Below are 19892 nucleotides of genomic sequence, written 5' to 3' on the forward strand. Positions count from 1 at the left end.
CACCACCTTTCTTGTGAACAGCCACAGAACCAAGGCCGGCCACCCAACTCTTCCGCTGCCGCCCTACCGTTCAAATGTGGCTCCCCGGACTCTTTTGTTTCCTTGCTTGAAAAGGCCGATGAAAGGCAAGCATTTTGAAACGACAGAGGAGATCCAAGCAGCATGCACCTAGAGTCTTAAAGCTTCAATGCTTGCAAATCGCGCTGGCAGCGCTGCATCGACGCGGAAGGAGTCTATTTTTTTAGTTTTTAAAGAGTTGTAACGAATGGTTCAATATTTTTTTTAAATCGAATCAGTCCAATTACTTTCCGGACAAATGAACTGTACGTTTAAAAAATGGATCGGTTTTGTTGCAATTCAGCATCGATTCGCAGACGGAAATTCAGTCCATGAAAAAAAAGTATATCCATAAGAATTGCTTGAACTCCTGCAGCCCGGACTTATTTTTTGATGATACCTCAGTTTTAATACGTATATAAATAGAACCTCTAGATTTCATTCGAAAATAAAGAAATGTGGAAGATATGTTATCCTTGTTTACTTGTATAATTTTGGTTCACACATACATATATATATATAAAAAGAGTACTAAAGGATTATTTAAAAGCGAAGTTAAACCACCCCGAAATGGACAATTTTTATACCCCAAAAAACATTAGGCTATTTAAGCCAGGTCATACCAAATAAAAATGTAAAACTTTTTCTAAGATAAATTTAATTAAATACATGTATCGGCATATGCTAATCACATCATTAGAATACATATTGTTAAAAAATGGTATAGTACCACTTATTTGGAGTCAATTGTGTCAATTTATTTTTTCATTCAAAATTAACGCTCTCTGTGGCGCTGAACAGAGTCGGCGCAAACGAAAATCACCAATTGCAATATCGATCCGCTGATTGGTTCAGAAATTTTAGCCAACCGAAAAGTGTTGAAAAATCAAAACACGTTAAAAGCAATACCAACAAGCAAAGATTGCTCTGCACCGATCCTCCGCCACCGACCGACCACATCTCATATATAAATATAAATAGACACCCAAGGGTACACTTGTGTGTGTATGTTTAGCTGTATGCAACACAATATTTGAGAACGCAAACACTGCGATCATTGGTTTATGTAAAGATCTTCTGTTGGGGATCGCTTAGTCGATTTAACGCAGCTGAAAAACAGCCGAGATGTGCGCACCGCAGCGCCTTTTAATCTGAATCTGCATCAATAGTGCCGTTATTCTGCTAGAACTCGTTACACAGAACGCATTGTGAATGCGGAAAGTGAAATCGGAAATTTCGTTACGCAAAACCGGACATTTGACATGAAACTTCCGCCACCCGTAGACATATTTAATTGTTTCGCGCCGCAAACTAATCGCAGATCTATCGAATGTTTTTGCTAGTGTTTCGCGTATATATGTTTTTTTTGCATCTTTTGAATTCATATCGTCGACAAGGTGTCAAGCGAATGGCTCAACATTGTTGAAGCGCCATAGAAGTGATTCCATCATTTCGCGCTTAACGTGGTGTGACTAGTTGAAAGTTTAATTGCGGAGCTAAAGAGGTGAACGCGCTGAAAACCAGAGTGTCAAGACACAATTCGCAACTCGGTAGCGCCACAACAATCATCGACACTTCAACGGTGGTCGTGTGAAATGGGTGTGATGGATATGTTAGCTTTGTAGCGATTTCTACAAAACTTGTGTTTGTAAGAGGTGTTATGTGATTGATCGCATTCGATTTCCTATAAAGATTAATTGCGACTGCTGAGTTCTATAGCAGTGCGCAGAGAGAAACCTAACACGCAAATTTACAACAAATTGTGCGAAGAATCTCTAACAGCAAAAAATAAAAATAATAATAATTTGCCGCAAGTTCACCAAACGCTGAATCAATTTTGCCGTCTCGTATAAATAGTCAAAAGAATTTGGGATCACGAAACTTTTCAACACCTTTCAACATTTCGCGTGCAACAAAGTACACCAACTAAATTATAAAAGAAAAAGGATATATAAAAAAAATAAAACAAGTGATACGCAAAGTTTAATTGGCAAATTTCGTTTTCGACATTTTTATTGTGTTTTCTGTGTGAAATGATATACTCTCAATTTCATTCTTTATACACCTTCATTCGCACCACGGTCTGCCAAAGAGTAATCGAAATTTTGTTATAATTTGACATGTGCGCGAAAAACCAAGTGTGAAAGTTATTCAAAGTAATCAATTGAAATGAAATCAAATTAGATTTATGAAATACCGTTTAAAACAATTGAATTGCAATTGATTGTTAGAAAGTGTAAGCTGACAAGTGCGACCTGCTATTGGTGTAAACCAATTTTTTTTTTTTGTGTTTTACATTAGAAATCCTAAACTTTGTTATGCATCAGGCTATTTATCGACGACCCGTTACGAATTTTATGGGACCCAACGAGTGTGCCAGCGCAATGGTTTCCACAATGTCGTTTATGGATAACGGTGGTTTGAGTACCAACATTGCAGATTATGGTTGCTATACAACCGATTATTGGGCAACCCCATACACCGGAGGACTGAGTCCAATGAAACAGATCGAAGGTAATGGATGGATAACATTATATACATATATTTATACGTAGTTTATCGACATACAGGTCGATTACATACTAAATGGAGGGGTGTTTTATATTCACATATACTCCAAATTCTTAAGTTCTTGATATAATATTTAATTGTGTCAAAAAAGTACCCGGAAATTGTAAAAAAAAATATTTAGTTATTCACCAATATTTATTTTGTCGCCTTTAAAGTAATCTTCAACAGATGTAATACACTTATGCCAACAATTTTTCCAGTCTTATCTCTTTGGTCGACTGAAAACGGATTCCATGGAGCGGCAATTTCAGTTTGAAAGAGAAGAAAAAATCACACGTAACCTAATCTGGTGAATACGGTGTTTGATTGATGATATTCGTTGCGTTTTTGGCTTTAAATTCGGTTACAATCGTACTCTTTTTGAAAAAATTCAGCTTTATCGATTGGGGAAGTCGAGCAAGAATGCTTTTCATACCCAAAATATCCACCAAAATCATTCGAACGGACTCGCAGGAGATATCAAGCTCTCTTGGCATGCCGATCTTTAAGCCCAATATACTTCACTTTCTTAATATTTTCATCAATTGAAGAGAGCGAAGGTTGTCCAGAACGTCTTCAACGACCCCCCTATCGTCTTTGAAAACTTTGTAGCACACGTAGGAATAAGTAGCGTTTCAAACATTCGCAACAATTCCGCACAGGAAATTTGATTAGAAATACAAAATTTGAGACATATTTTTTGTTCGATATTTTTATCTATTGTAAAAATGGCAACGCACTACTGAGGTGTACCGACTTAAGCAGCTGCTGTAAACAAACTGGTTGGCAGATCGCGCTCATATTTCGCATAGTAATTAAGGACAGTCCTTTTGTTAGCGTGGCTTAATATAGGAATGAAAGAAGTATCAAGTGATGACATTATGGTAAACCAAGGCTTTCATGGTTTTGGGACTATCATTTATGGTAATTGATGATTAAAATAAAACCAAGCGGACACGGTATCTAAAGTCCACATCTGAATTTGTAATAATAATCTGACGGATACGACTTCGCAGTACTTTCAAAAGATTATAAAATTGGTTTTGTAACTACTTCGAAAAGAACTTCCGACATACTCACGAAGTAAGACCTTATAATAAATATATAGACATATGTATAGGTGTATGATTAGCGTGACAAGTTTGTTGATTTATGGTAGCCATGTCGGTGTTTACGCAAAGGAGTCACTCAGTTTTTAGATGTCGATCGATACCCATTAAAGCCAAGTTCTTATATGGAAAAAATGTCTATTGATTAGTATAACCCAACGATTATCATCCTCCCACCCAACCCACTTGAGGGGCGCATCCAGATACGTGCGGAATCAACAGAATCATGAGAGCCAAGAGAGTTTTTAAGCATCGAGGGTTAAAACTGCTCAGCTATAGAAGCAAAAATTTCAACAGCTAACATTTAAAAGACGTTATAAATAATTGCTACCATTTATTTAAGATTTTAACAGTAAAGATCTCGATCGAAAAGCGACTTCAGACACTATAAAAGAACTACTAGCTGCTCCATTCAGGAATTTTACTAGGGATATAATACCAAGCATTCCCCTACGACTCGTAAGTATAGGTAGATTTATATGTTATAAACGAATAGTGTATGGAGGAAGACTTAACGACGATAAGTAAAAATTGTTTCTGAACCGACTCTATCTTGTCAGAATTGGTTTGGTAACTAGGGTTTCATAAAACAGAGCCAATTAACAAGATATTCTTAGGAACGACCTTACATATTTGGCAGATAATATGGAACAAAGACAATATTCTTCTTCTTCTTTATTGGCGTAGGTACCATTTACACTGTTATACGGAGTTTACAACAGCGCGCCATATTCCAATTGTAGCCAGTTCCAATTGAATCTCCAAAAAGTCGAGTTATGCTACATTAAATTTGCATTATCGATGGAGTAGATCACTGAAACACACAATTTTCAACAGTTTAATAGAATTTCATTACAAAATCTAAATTAATTTATTCTTCTTGCTATGATTGACTCTCTTTTCATGACAGTGTAAAAGATAGTTCGGTCCAAATTTGCTGTGTGCGTGATTATTGGCACTTGCTCATTTATTAGACCCTTGCTCGACTAGTATTGAGTCAAGATTTTTCTACAAATCTTAAGTTACCTCCGAAAAGTCCGTAAATGGCAAGCGATTTGCCCGTTTGTTTTTTAAAGAAACTAATTTAATTTTAGTTGGACGCTGGTACCGAGCTCAGGTTAAGCGGGGTAAATTTAGGCAGCTCTCTTAATAACCACCAACGATCAACTATTGCACAAAAAATGCCATAATGTTTTTCTACAAATGTATTCTCGCCACCAAAAGTGTTATTACATATTCAAAAATACTCTCTTGAAAGAAAAGCATTGGAATAAATGCGCTATTTCATCGTTTCATTTTGGACCATTTTTCATATTTATAAAGATAATCGAAAAGAATCTGCGATCTTTCGAAACTTCTGTTGATGAATCTGTACATATTTACTCACTCAACAGATGCAAAAATATGCTACTCTCGATAGAGAATCAAACAAAAATTTTACACCAATGGTGGCAATGGTGCTGACTACCAGCCCTTTTTGTTGTTGGAATTTCACTTTCTGCTGCGCTACAATTAAATGCATAAATCATTTTTTAAAAATGTTTTGCAATGTTCAACATAAATTGCCAGCATCAGAGCGAATGTTTATGTTTGAGTTTGTAATATATTTCCCTGATTTATATCACTTTAAGCGGTACGCACGTATAAAATTTAAAGGAGGACGATCAAGCGCACACACACCCACAAATTCGTACAGAGGCGAACTATAAAAGTATAATATAATTTGACATGTGTGATCTCGATTGTTAAAGAAGACATCAACATGTTGAATGTCTGATTTGTCGCCCATAAATACGACAAATTAGAGGCAGAAAACAAGTGACGCGAAGGTGGTACACTCACAAGCTGTACTATAGTCGTTCGTAGGTTTTTCATAGCTCACAGCGGTGATACACGAGAAAGTGTTGCATCCAAAAACCGAGAAGGGGGTGGCAGACGAATGAAGGTGGCATAAGATGAATTGGAGTGATTTCGCAAATCTAATTATCGTATGGGGCACTCGTTTGTTTTGTGAATATATACATATGTAGTATGAGCATACGTTTGTAGTCAATGATCGACGCCGTCGCGCAGAGTCAAGATGTGAAAGGCGACGATTGACACACTTGTGCCAAAGTTTTATGTATTTGAGGTAGTTGTATTTTTACATGTGGGTTGGTGTGCCCCATTATTTGAAGATTTAGTAAAAAAAATATGACACCACATCTTTTTCATATATCAATAAAAAAAAACTAAAATATTCGAAAAACATACCTTACACTTTCCGGTAAAAAAAATCGGCATCAACGAAAGATTTCTAGGATATACATACATATATACTCGTATATACATACATACATATACATTTGTATACGTTTAGTATATATATGAACTTTTTTACAAGAGCTTCGATCCTCACTAAACAAATCTGTGGAAGTATAAAGTGGGAAAGCCCCACACGCTGACCTCTGTACCGTAACAGGTCGGCAAACCATTAATTGTCTCGCACACGGCATTGGAATGTATTCCCCGATTGTCCTTATTTTAAATTGTTGCTCGTGTACGAGGAGAATCTATGGTACATAAATATTTACATCGTCGTTACAACAGTTGGTTGTGTTTGCTACACTTTTGGTCTCGTTTTGTCGCATTTACTTGGCGTCGTTTTTTCGATAATTTTATTTTTAAATCGAGATTAATGAATTCGAAAATCAATTAGCACTTGGCACAGCTAATTGTTTTTCTGTCAAACATAAAAAAATAATAGAGTAAAAAAGGGCAGATACCTATATGTATATATAATATATGTATATGTATATGTATATGTATACATATTATTTATGCATTAAGAACCTTGAAAGCACTTAGTACAAGAAATCTTAGGATCTTAAAAAATATATATACTTTTCCTGTGTGTTTTAAAACTATTCTTATTCTGATTCCTAAGAATAGTATAAGAAAAAAATCAGAGGTAGAGACTTTACATTGTGACAAAAAGTACCCGGAAATTGCAAAAGAGCGCAAAATATTTAATTATTAATCAATATTTATTTCGTCGTCTTCAAAGTAATCCCCACCAGCTATAACTTACCAATTTTAGAATGGCCTTCAACTTCTTCAGAGAATTTTGTTTTATTTCTTCGTTCGACTCAGAATCCACGGATCGGCAATTTCAATTTTGGTGAACAAGAAAAAAGCACACGGTGAAAAATCTGGTGATCGATGGTATTCATTGCGTTTTTAGCTTTAAATTCGGTTAGAATTGTACTCTTTTTGCTTTATTACTACGAGTCGAACAAGAACGCGTTTTATACCCAAAATATCCACCAAAATCATTCGAACATTCTCGCGAAAGATTTATGTTGTTTATAGTAATTTAAAATTTATTCACCTCAGACAAAAGATTAACTCAAGAGTGCAAAAATGAATTCAATTAAATTTTTGATGATAAAGCTCCAGTGTTTGTCCATAGTATAGTGAATTCGTCCTCGATTGGTCACTTTAAGACTAATTTCGCGAAGGTCGTCGAAAATCAGTTGTCGTTCCGGGAACTATTGATTCTATGCGTAAACTGATATTGTAAGAATGTCATGTGATTGACATTTGACTGAAAAAGTTTTGTTCACATTGAATTCCACACAATTTACCAAACGCTCAAAAAAATATCGTGTCGATTGGTCAAGAATATTAAAAAAAGTCTATGACATCGTAACAAGTGACGTATCGTGGATTAAACAGCAGTCCAATGTCCAGGTGAGCCAAATCCAAAAAGAGATGTTCAAGCACGAAATACTTACAAGCCTTTTTATTGGAAAACTGGCCGTTCTATTAACCATACTATGAGAACTTTCAATTCTGAGTGATACATAACCATTTTTTTTGTCAGTTCTCTTTCAGGGTTGCTTAATAAGAAAAAGGTATATTTTTTGAAGATATATATCGGCGACTTCAACAAGTAGCTTAGAGAGGAAAGGACATGTGCGTCAGATCGATATCTCAAATACTGAGTGAATAGTTAGCATGTATATATTATGTATGAACTAGACGGAATTTGTAGAGCTAAGCTCGACATGCTCATCATTTAAATATGTACATACTTTATAGGGTCTGGCCAACTTAATACACCCTGTTCAGAATATAAGAACTGATAGCTTGTGAAAAAATATAAATGAAAAACTTGAAAATCAGTACAAGATTTTATGGGTACCTAATGCATCGGTTATAAAATAAGTTTAATCTATTCTAACGAATCAAGAGACAATTTAAAAAATTACGTAGGTTTTGACAGCCGACAAAATGTATATTTTCATCAAGTTTTTTTCAAGCAATAAATAAATTAATTTATTACAACTTTTGAGCATATAACCGAGCAACAATTGAGTAATATGTTGTGAACTTTTTTTAAAAAAAAATGTTTGAAATTCAGCCATTGGCAGCTGGTTTCTGGAGACACCGCCTAAAATCACAAACTCAAATTTAACTAGTTAGTGGATAAGTATAGACAGTGATTAATCGAAAGATTTGAAAAAAAAAAATATAATTTTTGGCAACATTTCAAACCGAACAACGTTGTTTTAAATCTAATCTTCACCTTAAATGACCTTGAAAAAATTTTGTAATCAAAAAAAATCCTTCAATCAATTACGAGGTCATCTTATTTAGAAGAAGTGCGAAAAATTTTAATAAAATCGCTTCACTGGTTTCTGATAAATCGTGAGCACGCTTTGAAAACGATGTTTCGAGAAAAATATGATCAAAAATTGAATTAACCGACCGGTCTAGCCCGACGGACGGCTCTCCCAACGGGTTCTATCTAATGCATTTTTATTGCGATTGGTTTGAAACTTTGGCAAGATCCCAATTGGAAAGTTGAGAAAAAAGACTGTACGCTGGCATAAGAGTTAGTGCAAATTCTAATTCTAATTCTAATATTAATATCACACACTTATAAACACTATAGTATAACATATAATACTAAAATTGTTTGATATATTAAAAAAATTATGATTTTAATTTAAGTACAAACGTAAATTAAATTCACACTAAAAATTTAGTAAAATAATTATGACAGATAAAAATATTTTCTATTCGAAACCAGCATGCATACAAACCGCTGGCAAAGATCGGAGTTCATATAAACCGCTGGAGCACATCGATGCCAAAATGGCAGATTTAGAGACGCAGAGCAATAATAGTAGTGGTGGCAATAGTATTAGCAGCAACGCGGGCAGTAGTTGTTCAGACAGCAGCAACAACAACAACAATAACAACACTAGTTATAGCAATAGCAACGACAATGGCAACAGCAGTATTACAACACAAGGCAAAAAATATAAGAGCAACAAAAAGGAAGCGACAACAAATAACAACAACAATAATAGCAAGAGTGTAAGTGCCGACTAAGCTACAACTGGGTGTAAAGCAATCAACAAGTAAGTTTTCAATTTTCAATACAAACAGGAAGAACCAATGCATCCAACGCTAGCACAGGCCGTGGTCGTGCTGGAGACGAAGGCATTGTGGGATAAATTCCATGAGCAAGGCACTGAGATGATTGTCACAAAGACAGGCCGACGAATGTTTCCAACATTTCAGGTGCGTATCGGTGGGCTGGATCCGCAAGCGACCTATATAATGATGATGGACTTTGTGCCAGTTGATGACAAACGCTATCGCTATGCATTCCACAAGTGAGTATAGCCTTGAGAGATTTGAAGAAGTTGACTAACTTGGCATAAATGCTAATAATTCATATTTGTTTCATTTAATTACAGTTCAAGTTGGGTAGTTGCTGGCAAAGCGGACCCCATCTCCCCGCCACGCATACATGTGCACCCCGATTCGCCAGCGCCTGGTGCTAATTGGATGAAGCAAATCATTTTATTTGACAAACTCAAATTGACCAATAATCAACTGGACGAAAATGGACATGTAAGTGCCAAACTACATACAAACATACACACGCATGTACATTTGTAAATATTTCTTGAGTAGGCTTGAAAGATTTATACGCCTGCTGTTGCATGAGTCGTACACATTCGGCCGCCACGACTTAATGGCTGACAGCCATTTGTTTTCCGCATAGTTGCCGCTTGGTGAACTGGAATTCCATCACATACAAACACATAAGATTTGCACACAATTCCGCAAAAACAAATAAACACGCTAAAAATGTGCGGAGAGAATACGAAAATAATTTGTTGTAATGGAAATAAAAATCGTTTAGGAAAATTAGTGAAGTCGATAGCAGTTGTTTGATTGTTTTGCGCACAAGTGCGCCTTGGGTGTTGAAAGCTAAATAGTTTATTGATTTATTTTTAACACTCTCAATTTGTATTTATTTGGTCCAAAATTTCCCTATTCGCTTTTAGTTTTAAATTGCGAAAATTTTTATTATTATATCGGAATATATATATATTCTTCAGTGGTTTGTAAATCCTCAAAATAATGGTGGCAAGGGGAGGTAAAGAGATTGCATATTAATTAATTAAAATAGCAGACAGATTAGCCACATTCTTTGATGGAAAGTCAGTATAAGAGATAAATTAGATCGGTCTAAATGCCATGTCCACAAATCGGTATTATTCATAATTAAACAAATCACTCTGTCAAACTCAGTCGAAACATTTTACCGTTAAATTATAGCACAATATTTTTGTTCCGATTTAAACGAAAATTTGACATCAATAAATTTAATAATAACGGGTTTTCAATAAGAGCGCTACAAAAGTTTTTATTTTTAAATTAAACAAAAATTGTTTGGGGTTTCAATGAAATTATTTATTCCTGTGAAAGTACATTCGATGCCATTATGTAGGAAACTCACTTTTTTTTGGCATGGCCACCACGGGCGCGCTTGCAAAAGTCCAGACGCTGAACACAATTTTCGACGGTTTTCAAGCATAAATCGGCCGATACTGCTGCAATTTGGCGTTCGATATTTGTACGAATTCAATCGTCATTGGCTTGTTGGCATAGACCATAGACTACATACGTAGCCCCACAGGAAATAGCCTAACGGCGTTAAATCGCACGACCGAAGCGGCCGATTGCCTGGGCCATTTCGTGAGATAACCGCTTCACCAAATTTGGTTTTTAATCATATCATCCAATTCGGTCTAAAAATATTCGGTAATCATTGTGCAGTAGCGATTCGTATTCACAGTCATGTGGTGATCTTGATCATCACGGAAGAAGTACGGCCCAATGACTCCACCGGCCTATAAACCATACAAACCCGTAATTTTTTCGGGATGCAATGGCGACTCATGAAGTACGTGTGGATTGTTGCTGAAGCCATTCAGCCAGAAATAAGTGTTATCGCTGAAGATGAAACCCGTTATTTTCAAGATGTAGTGATCGGCCGGATTTCACTCTCAAAAGTAAAACTCATATTCTGAAAAAAATGTTATTTATGTGTCTTCATGGCCTGTTTTTAGCTTTTTAATTGATGCAGTGATGCTTCAATTTCTTTAACCCGTCTGATAAATACGTTTTGGGCAGGCATGGAAGGTAGGCCTCCGTAACGGCCATAAATTCCTCATTCGCCTGATATTTCTATCCAGCTAGCGACTTTTCTAATCGCCCTTGTAATTAGGCATAGTAAATCCCTGAGGCCGTTTTATTTTGAAATGATGTAGTTAACATTTTGTGAATCCCAGAAAATCTCTTAGATTTTAGTTTCAACGCAAAAGATGATGGCGACCGATTTTTCTAAAATATTCTCGTGACCACAGTCAGTCAACATCTCGGTCAATTTACGAGAATGTACTACACTACAGTAAAATTCTTCGGCTATAGTATAGCCATTGGCCAGTAAGACTAAATATTTATTTGACCTTTTTTGTACTCGGCAGTAAAGCTTCTACTTCTCATAGAACACAATGTTTATACAGATATTTTTGTTCATTCTGATTTGACTTTAAAACGGACATATTCCATATGTAATAAAATTAAAAAGGCGGAGTGTGACTTTTGACCATATACATATCTCCTATCTTCCCCTAACTAGCTGTATGATTTAATCACTCTATCCTTATTCTTAGAAAGCAGCTCTCTCAACAATGAGTTAGACAAATTAATGAAACTAAATTACCACTATTCTTGACAACTGGTCTATAAATTTGCCTAATACTACTACAAATATATTTTCATTCCATTCAAAAATTTTAAGAGTTTAGATTTAATACTTCTTACAAGGAAATAAATATTTTTTTTTTCAATTTCAGATAATATTAAATTCTATGCACAGATATCAGCCACGTTTTCACATCGTTTACCTGCCACCGAAAAATAATTCATTGGACGAGAATGAGCATTCAAGACACTTCCGCACATTCATCTTCCCGGAGACATCATTTACCGCCGTCACTGCCTATCAGAATCAGCGTGTGAGTCTAAAATTATTTGTGTATGAAATTTAAGCAACAATCTCATTAAAAAGTGCCAAAATCTCATATTCCTGGAGACCAAACACATCGAAAAGAATATTGATAGATAATACATTTTAATATTAATTTCAGTACATCATCGGAATAAATTTAAAAAATTCCACAAAATTCGAGCAGATTCTGAAGCTAACCAGTTTTGAGTGATTCTATAGCGCATTTATGTGTTTGTATGTGGAACATGCAGAAATATTTACATCAAAATCTTGCCTAAACTATTCAAAGAAATTTGAATTCCTTCAAGTGCTTAAATTTTATATTCGTATGTCTGCATACTTTTACGCGCTGCGAGGCACAATCAGAAGCCATTGGCAACATATGTTTTAGCCATTTGTACAATTACTATTTCTTTTTCTACGTATGTTGTTGCTTTTTGCTAATTTCTTTTTTTTTTAGCATTTGCCTTACTTATTGCGCGGAATAATTTATTGGAATCATTATTTCGATAATTTGAAATACACACATTTGTCTAGCTTGAAATTTTATATGGATTTGTATACACCACTCAAGTATATTGTATGTATTTATAAACGACTAGGAATTTTTAAGACAACCAATCTCTCGTTCTCATTTTGGTATCTTTGCCTTACACATATAAATTTTGGAAATAAAAAAAAAAACAAGAAAACCCGTTATCTACCACGAATGTAACAGTTTTCATACAAGAATTTTATCTTGATCGGCCAATTTGCCGGTAACTACATACTATAGTCGTTAGATGTCGGTTGTTTCAAGAAATGAGCAACTTCTTGGCCTACATCTTTAGAAAATCAAATTGACGCAAGAACTGAAGCTGCTTGATCACAAGAATCGACGTATGTTCGTGAATTGGGCTGAGCAACAACTTGAAAATGATTCCGATTGTCTTTGAAAAATCATCTTCGGCGATCATGCTCGTTTTAGTCTGAATGGCTTCATCAATAAGCAAAATATACGTTATTGATCAGGCAGGAATCTACACGTACTCCATGAGTCACCATTGCATAGGGTTTGGTGCGGTTTATGTTGCGGCGGCGTCATTGGGTCGTACTTCTTCCGTGATGATCAAAGTCAACCGAATATTTTTAGTCCGAATTGGATGATATGGACTTAAAAACAATATGTGGTTCCAACAGGACGGCGCCACAAGCCACACAGCGAATGTCACAATCGATTTATTGAAAACTAAATTTGATGAAAGTGTTATTTCACGAAATGGATCAGTCAATTTTCCGCCTCGGTCGTGCGATTTAACGCCGTTAGGCTATTTAGTGTGTGGGTACGTCAAGTCTATGGTCTATGTAAATAAACCAGTGACGATTCATGAATTTCGTGAGAATATCTCCGATTTATGCCTGAAAACCGTCGAAAATTGCGTTAAGGGTCTAGACTTCTGCGCATACAAGCGTGCCCGTGGTGGCCATGCAAAAGAAATCGAGTTTCGTACATAATGACAACGAATGTACTTTCATAGGAATAAATAATTTTATTGATATCCCAAATGTTTTATAAAAAAAAGTTTTTTATCGCTCCTACTGAAAAACCTGTTTAAACGCTTTATGAAAAAATCATCAGTAAGAATATATATAGTGATACAGAGGTGTTGTGAGTACAGTAAATATTTAAATTTTTACCAATTTTTAAACTTTCAACGAAAAATTTCAACGTAAACGTCTTTGCACATGCACTTTTGACATCGTTCTCTAGCCGTTTAGTTATTTTTATATCGGATATGAGCAGGATAAACAGGACAAAGAGAAGGTGAAACCCATTCCCATTTATTTCTAGACATAAGACTTGTCATAATTGAAATTTTTTGCTCTGAACGATCGGATTTTTATATTATGATGTTTCATAAAAATTGCCGTGGGAAATGGGTTTAAAATTTCTTTAACATTTGGGCCGTTAGCCAATACTTCCGTCGTTGGTCTATTCCCATGATTGAGATTCTGTAAACCTTAGCCATACGGTCAAAATACTGTACTTTCAAAATAAACCCTTACTTGATCATTTCAACCATTTTGAAAAAGTTGAAACTTTAGTATTGAAAAATGCTCATTTGACGGAAAACGCAAATGGACAAGTGGTTGTTTAAGCATTTGAATTTTAGTCAATAATCTGAAAATGTTATAGAAAGTAAATTTTAGGTATAAAAAACTTGTGTTTCATGTTTTACAAAATTAAAATTATCATACACATATACAAGTATGTATCAGCAATAGTTTACACACTTTAAAAACACACTGTATTCTTTTTAATACATTTCAGGTTACTCAATTGAAAATTGTCAGTAATCCCTTCGCCAAAGGTTTCCGAGATGATGGAACTAATGATGTGTAAGTACTTGATTTATTTAAACATAAAATATGTTAAAACGAAGTGTCAACAGGCAGTTTTAAAGATATATACGAATACAAGAGTTGAGGAATGAAATACTTGTAATCTTGCTTGCATAAAACAAAAAAAGCAGAAATTATGAGACTGATCTTGCTATACATATGTGTGTAGATATGTATGTAATCGGGAACATTTATATCATTTAAGCACATAATTTTCTTGCAATAAAACATTGTTTATGATATGATTTTTGTTTTGTGTTGATAACTTGACCTAATTACACATTATACGAGAAAAAGACACGAGGAAACATCAGACACAATGACGACGCCGGGCAAGTGGATTATTGTAACGTCGAAAAGGGCATCGTGCAACATGTTCTTTGACACTGTGCGCCACCATACAGCTACAAAAACATACATATATATAATACGCTATGTGGCTGAGAAGGGCGTGTGCAGCAATATAAATAAAACACTGAGATCTAAATCAAACAAATCATTTTCAAAATCAGACTCATCATATTTTAAATGTTGCCTTTTTATAAATATCTATGTATGTGTATAAACAAGCCTTAAGTAATTCTAAGAAATGCAGAGTAATTTTTGTTGTTTTTTTTTTTAGTCAAAAAATCGTACATCGAAACACTTATAGAAAACTCCAAAAAATATGCATTTGTTCTGATTAGAAGTAGAATTTGGTGTATGAATGGGAAGCGAAGGGAATGTAGCATTTTTTGAGGACAAATATAAACAAAATTTCACTTGACGGAGACGGCGGCGGGGAAAGAAATTGATTGATAGAGGTTGAAATTAGGGTACTTGGCTGGGAAGTAAACAAAAAGATAAAAATAAGTTATTCTTTTTATTTTATTTTATTAAAATTTCTTGAAAAAATTATTTGAGAATATTTATTCGATAAAAAATAGCAATTTGTACACATAACAAGCGTTTGCCCGAAAATATATAAATTCAAAATTATTTATAAAAGAGAAAATGCGCAAAATTGAATGTAAATAATATTTTACCATACGAACGTACACAGTATAACAAAGATAAATATTTGTTAAAAGCATTCTATGTATGTATGATTAATATTTATGACATACAAATTTTGATTCGAGTAAAATTTCAAAGCCTTTGCCATTATTTACATCAATTTATATTATTTTACAGCACTGCTGGCCCTATGGGTATGTCTCAGATGAGCCAAGAAAGTCAGGCTAGAATGAAGCATCACAGTGCCCAACATCATCATCACCACCACCAGCAGCAGCAACAGCAGCATATTCAGCAACAACAATTGAAGGCCAACAGCAAGGATGTAAATTTAGGTAATGCAATAATATAATACTTTTATAATCAGAATTTGAGCAGGATTTTCTTTTTTTTTTTTGTTTTTTCATATGTAAGAAATTAAACCACCGCTGACGGTAAAAACAAATTCTACTGCAATGACTTGTTCTCGAATGACTTCAAATAGATCACACTATAGCGAATATCAAGAAAAAGTAGACTACTAACCTAAAATTATGGTGTAAAAAGAATTTTCTCATATGTCTTTCAGTTTTTCGATACCAGAAATTTAAAGTAAGGTTTCATAACTCGATTTAGCTGAAGAAAACGAGCAAAAAGTGGTCATTGATTCAGTGTCATAAAAATTAAGATATGATTGATAAGTTTTTACTTGACTATGGACCTATTGAATGTATCATACATTACTATGTATATTCTACGCAGAAAAAAATATGTACACCTTAGTGGACATTGTTGATAATACTAACCGTGAATTAAGATAACAATAGTTCTAAAATTTTAATTCAAAGTTATAGCGTTGCTTGTATAAACCAAGAAATATTTCCATATTACTAACGAAGGTGATCCACCCAAACTGGCATTCAGCCAGCATCACGAACCGATAAAACTGTTTTTTTTTCTTCATAATGTTGATGAGAACCCCTTATAGATGTGGAAAGTGGGTTAAAAAATATGTCATCGAGACTGATCAAAAATCTAGAAAATGACGTTCCAAAAATTACAAAACAATTCATAATAAAAATTCATAAATAAAAAATACAGTGAAAGATCTGTTAAGTGGACATCTCCTTTAACTATGCACATTGTTGAGATTTTTTAGTACAATATATTAAACGGGCAACTCTATTAACTGAACAGAATATCTGGTAACCAGACATTGAGAAAGAAAACGTGTTCGTCTTTATCAGTAACAATTTTTTTTTTACTATATTGAATAGTTTATTACACTGTGGAACATTTTTGGGATTATTGTCTGGGCGGTGAGAAATTCCAAGTCAGGGTGATGGTACTAGGTCAGTATAGTAAAACCCGCAAAGGGTTTGGCGTTCGTATGTGTCCGTTTTTTCTTATGAACCCTTTTTTCCTTATCTTGATGTTTTTTCGCTTAGTTGTAACATTTTGGAAAAAATCAAAACAAAAAAAAAAAACAATTTCCGAGAATGCTCTTAACACCCTTGCGACAGAAACATCGTAGAACGATGCTTTCCCAACAAGCCGTCTATTACTTCTTTGATTGCCTGCCATGCATTGAATATATATCAATCAAAATATTGTTGAATGCGTAACTTTTAATCAGATATACGAAATCTGGACCATTTAGTACGCCTGATTGGAAACAATTAATTTGTTAAGATGGAAAACCATGGGAAGTAAGGAAAAACTTTAAAAGGTCATAAAAAAACTGACACATACGAACCAAACCCTTTGAGGGTTTTACTATATATTGACCTAGTACCATCACCCTGACTTGGAATTTCTCACCCCCCAGATTAGCTGTTGTACTGTGTTATATGAATACCACAGCAAAGCGTGGCCGGATCCAATAGTATGTAAATAAATGACAAGCATGACGAGCAGAGTTCATTTAGCTATGTTCGTCTGTGCGTCGGTCTGTATATACACACTAGTCTTTCAGTTCTTCAGATATCGATAGTTGAAACCGCTGATATCGGACCTATTTAGCATATACCTATCATTATCAACAGAACGATCGGAATGAAGTAAGTGCTTGTATGGAAAATGATTTCATGTTTTAATGAAATTTCTTCAAGAAATGGGGCATGGGTTATTTTACAAGACAATGGTGCAAATACCGAAGAAATAGCTGTCATAAAAACTGATCGATCTGAAAAAAGTGCTTGTACGGAAGACTTTTTCATTTAACGAGATATCTTCAAACTTTTTTTACCACAAATAAAAACGATGAAATTAAGTATAAGGTTGAGTTGAATAAGTACAAACTATACAAAGATATATTTATGACGCTATCAAATATAAGATTTAGAGTTTCGCATTTTAATTAAAAAAAATATTAATAGCACAAAACATTTCCATTGTCATGAACACTAAAACTATTCTACCCTAGTGCAAAACCAAAAAAAAAAAAAAAAACAAACTGACTATACATTTTGTATGCGCACAATTTTGAAAAATATTTGTGCCCATATAGAAGTATTAAATGAGTGTATTCCCCCTGTCTGTAAAGCATTTTCAGCGACTCTACGTAAATCTATCAACACTTGCATTTAACACAATTCATAATTAATTTTTCCCCTCCACATGTTGCCTCACTTCTCAAACTCTTCTTCTTGCAGCAGTGGCTGAATTGGAAAACCAACAGAACGCATTGATCTCCGCACATGTGATTCAGCCAGTAACCGATTCGCCCAGCGCCCCAATCGCTGCCAATACATCACCCGAATTGCTGAGCTACCAACAATGTCTGTCCAGTGGCGGCAGCAGCGGCAGTGCAAACGACCATATAAGCAATGGTTTAATGCCATCAACAAATGGAGGTGGTCTCCATCTTCACAATCATCATCACCATCCTAATCACGGCCAACACAGCATCTCTCCGAAGCTGGATCATGCTGGCGCAGGCACCAATACTACCACACCCGCCGGAGTGAGTCCTTATACACATGCCACAGTGGCCGCTCACAATGGCACAGGCAGTGCGTCCAATGCTGGCGGTCTTATGCCCACCGCACATACACATGCCGCCCACACACATCACACACATTTAAATATGAATCTCAGCGCCGCCGCCGCCGCTCAGAGCCAGATAATGTCGACGGCGGTGACGCAGTCGCATGTGCCACACTCCCAGGTGATGGCCGCGAATATTTATTCGTCGATTGCACAGCCATATGCAAGTGAGAACAGCAATTTCGGTGCGATCTATCATCATCAGCACTACCACAGCGGCTATGGGAATCCCTACGATAAGCTGAAGGTGACGGGCCACATGCGTCAGTCACCTGCCACAACTGCTGGCAGCCCAACAGCAATGGCCACGGCGGCGGCAAATGCTTACGGCATTAGTAGTTACCAGTCGTTCTATGGTTCACCGCATCAAATGATGCGTTCCAATGGCTATATTGACTTGGTGCCAAGGTAAATATTTTGCTGTGCGCCATGTACGGTAATTTCGAACCAGTGAAATGTTGTTGCAATAATTGCAAAGTCAAATACTATATTTTATTTTTATACTAAGTGCAATTAAATGAGATTAATTAATAATATGTTATAAGTTTTGCTTACAAGCAAATGAAAGTATTACTTTGTTGAATTTATGCATTGAAATTTTGCATATTTTTTCCACAGTATCGTAAGTAGTTAATCCAATTCAAATCGTGCAACTTAAGCAATTTTTGTTTATGAAATTAGTTAATTTATTTGAATTATGTGTTTATCAAATATATAATTTATTTTTTGTTAAATTACCGAGGTATTAAATTTTTGCCATATGATGTATGTATAATAACATAGTAAATTAAGCAATCAACACTTTAATTGTAAATATCATTTTTAAATCAATTATGGAAGTGTAAAATGAAATAAATACTCTACTATATACTACTTAAATATATTAACTAATTGATGGTTATTTTTCCACCTGTGAGTAATAAGGGGTTAAGGTGACGTAAGACATGATAAGTAGAGGCTACTTTCGAAAAGTTGCTACGGCGGCATTTTGTCCCTGACTTTTATTTAAAATTTCGAGTCGAATTTAGAATAATAAGGGGAAAAGATCTTTATCTAGATTTTTTTCACGCTTGAGTCGTGTTCCTCTATCGTGTTATTTTTGTTCATCATTTCATTAAGAAAGGACTTACGTCTGAACAACGTTTACAAATCTTTCAACTTTATTACGAAAATTCACGTTCTGTAAAAAGTTTTTTTTGGCGGGCTTCCCTCAACTGATGGTCAACATAATTGTAACACTCTCACCCATCTTGAGACCAAGCACTCATTATTCGATAATACTCGACCGAATAGACACCGTGACAGTGGAGAGACTAATCGGAACCGTTCGCATTAACTCGGATTGAGATATCGACCGATTTGGCGAATTTACGTCGATATCTTAAATTAAAAGCGTACAAGATACAGAT

The 19892-nt window shown here is 35.1% G+C and overlaps 1 protein-coding gene across 2 annotated transcripts; it reads left to right on the forward strand.

The window, feature by feature from the left end:
• Positions 1 to 1183: 1183 nt before the first annotated feature.
• On the forward strand, positions 1184 to 19026 carry LOC108976211 (T-box transcription factor TBX1). 2 transcript variants are annotated; one of them, XM_018945157.1, is made up of 9 exons: positions 1184 to 2213; positions 2359 to 2571; positions 8794 to 9083; positions 9156 to 9385; positions 9470 to 9626; positions 11924 to 12085; positions 14390 to 14457; positions 15634 to 15791; positions 18090 to 19026. In XM_018945157.1, exons 2-9 carry the CDS (start codon positions 2376 to 2378, stop codon positions 18893 to 18895), a joined length of 2067 nt encoding a protein of 688 aa, XP_018800702.1. In that variant the 5' UTR covers positions 1184 to 2213; positions 2359 to 2375; the 3' UTR covers positions 18896 to 19026. The 2 variants fall into 2 exon arrangements, with proteins under 2 accessions (XP_018800702.1, XP_018800711.1); XM_018945166.1 differs by having other exon boundaries at positions 1184 to 2571; positions 18093 to 19026.
• The last annotated feature ends 866 nt before the right edge of the window (positions 19027 to 19892 follow it).

The sequence above is a fragment of the Bactrocera latifrons genome, unplaced genomic scaffold (genome assembly GCF_001853355.1).
Source record: "Bactrocera latifrons isolate USDA-ARS-PBARC rearing strain unplaced genomic scaffold, ASM185335v1 scaffold_115, whole genome shotgun sequence".
Taxonomy (NCBI): domain Eukaryota; kingdom Metazoa; phylum Arthropoda; class Insecta; order Diptera; family Tephritidae; genus Bactrocera; species Bactrocera latifrons.

Coding starts and splice junctions, on each gene's coding strand:
- LOC108976211 (XM_018945157.1), top strand. CDS start 2,376: ATGCATCAGGCTATTTATCGACGACCCGTTACGAATTTTATGGGACCC. Junction 12,086..14,389: donor CTGCCTATCAGAATCAGCGT/GTGAGTCTAAAA, acceptor AATACATTTCAG/GTTACTCAATTGAAAATTGT. Junction 15,792..18,089: donor CAGCAAGGATGTAAATTTAG/GTAATGCAATAA, acceptor TTCTTCTTGCAG/CAGTGGCTGAATTGGAAAAC.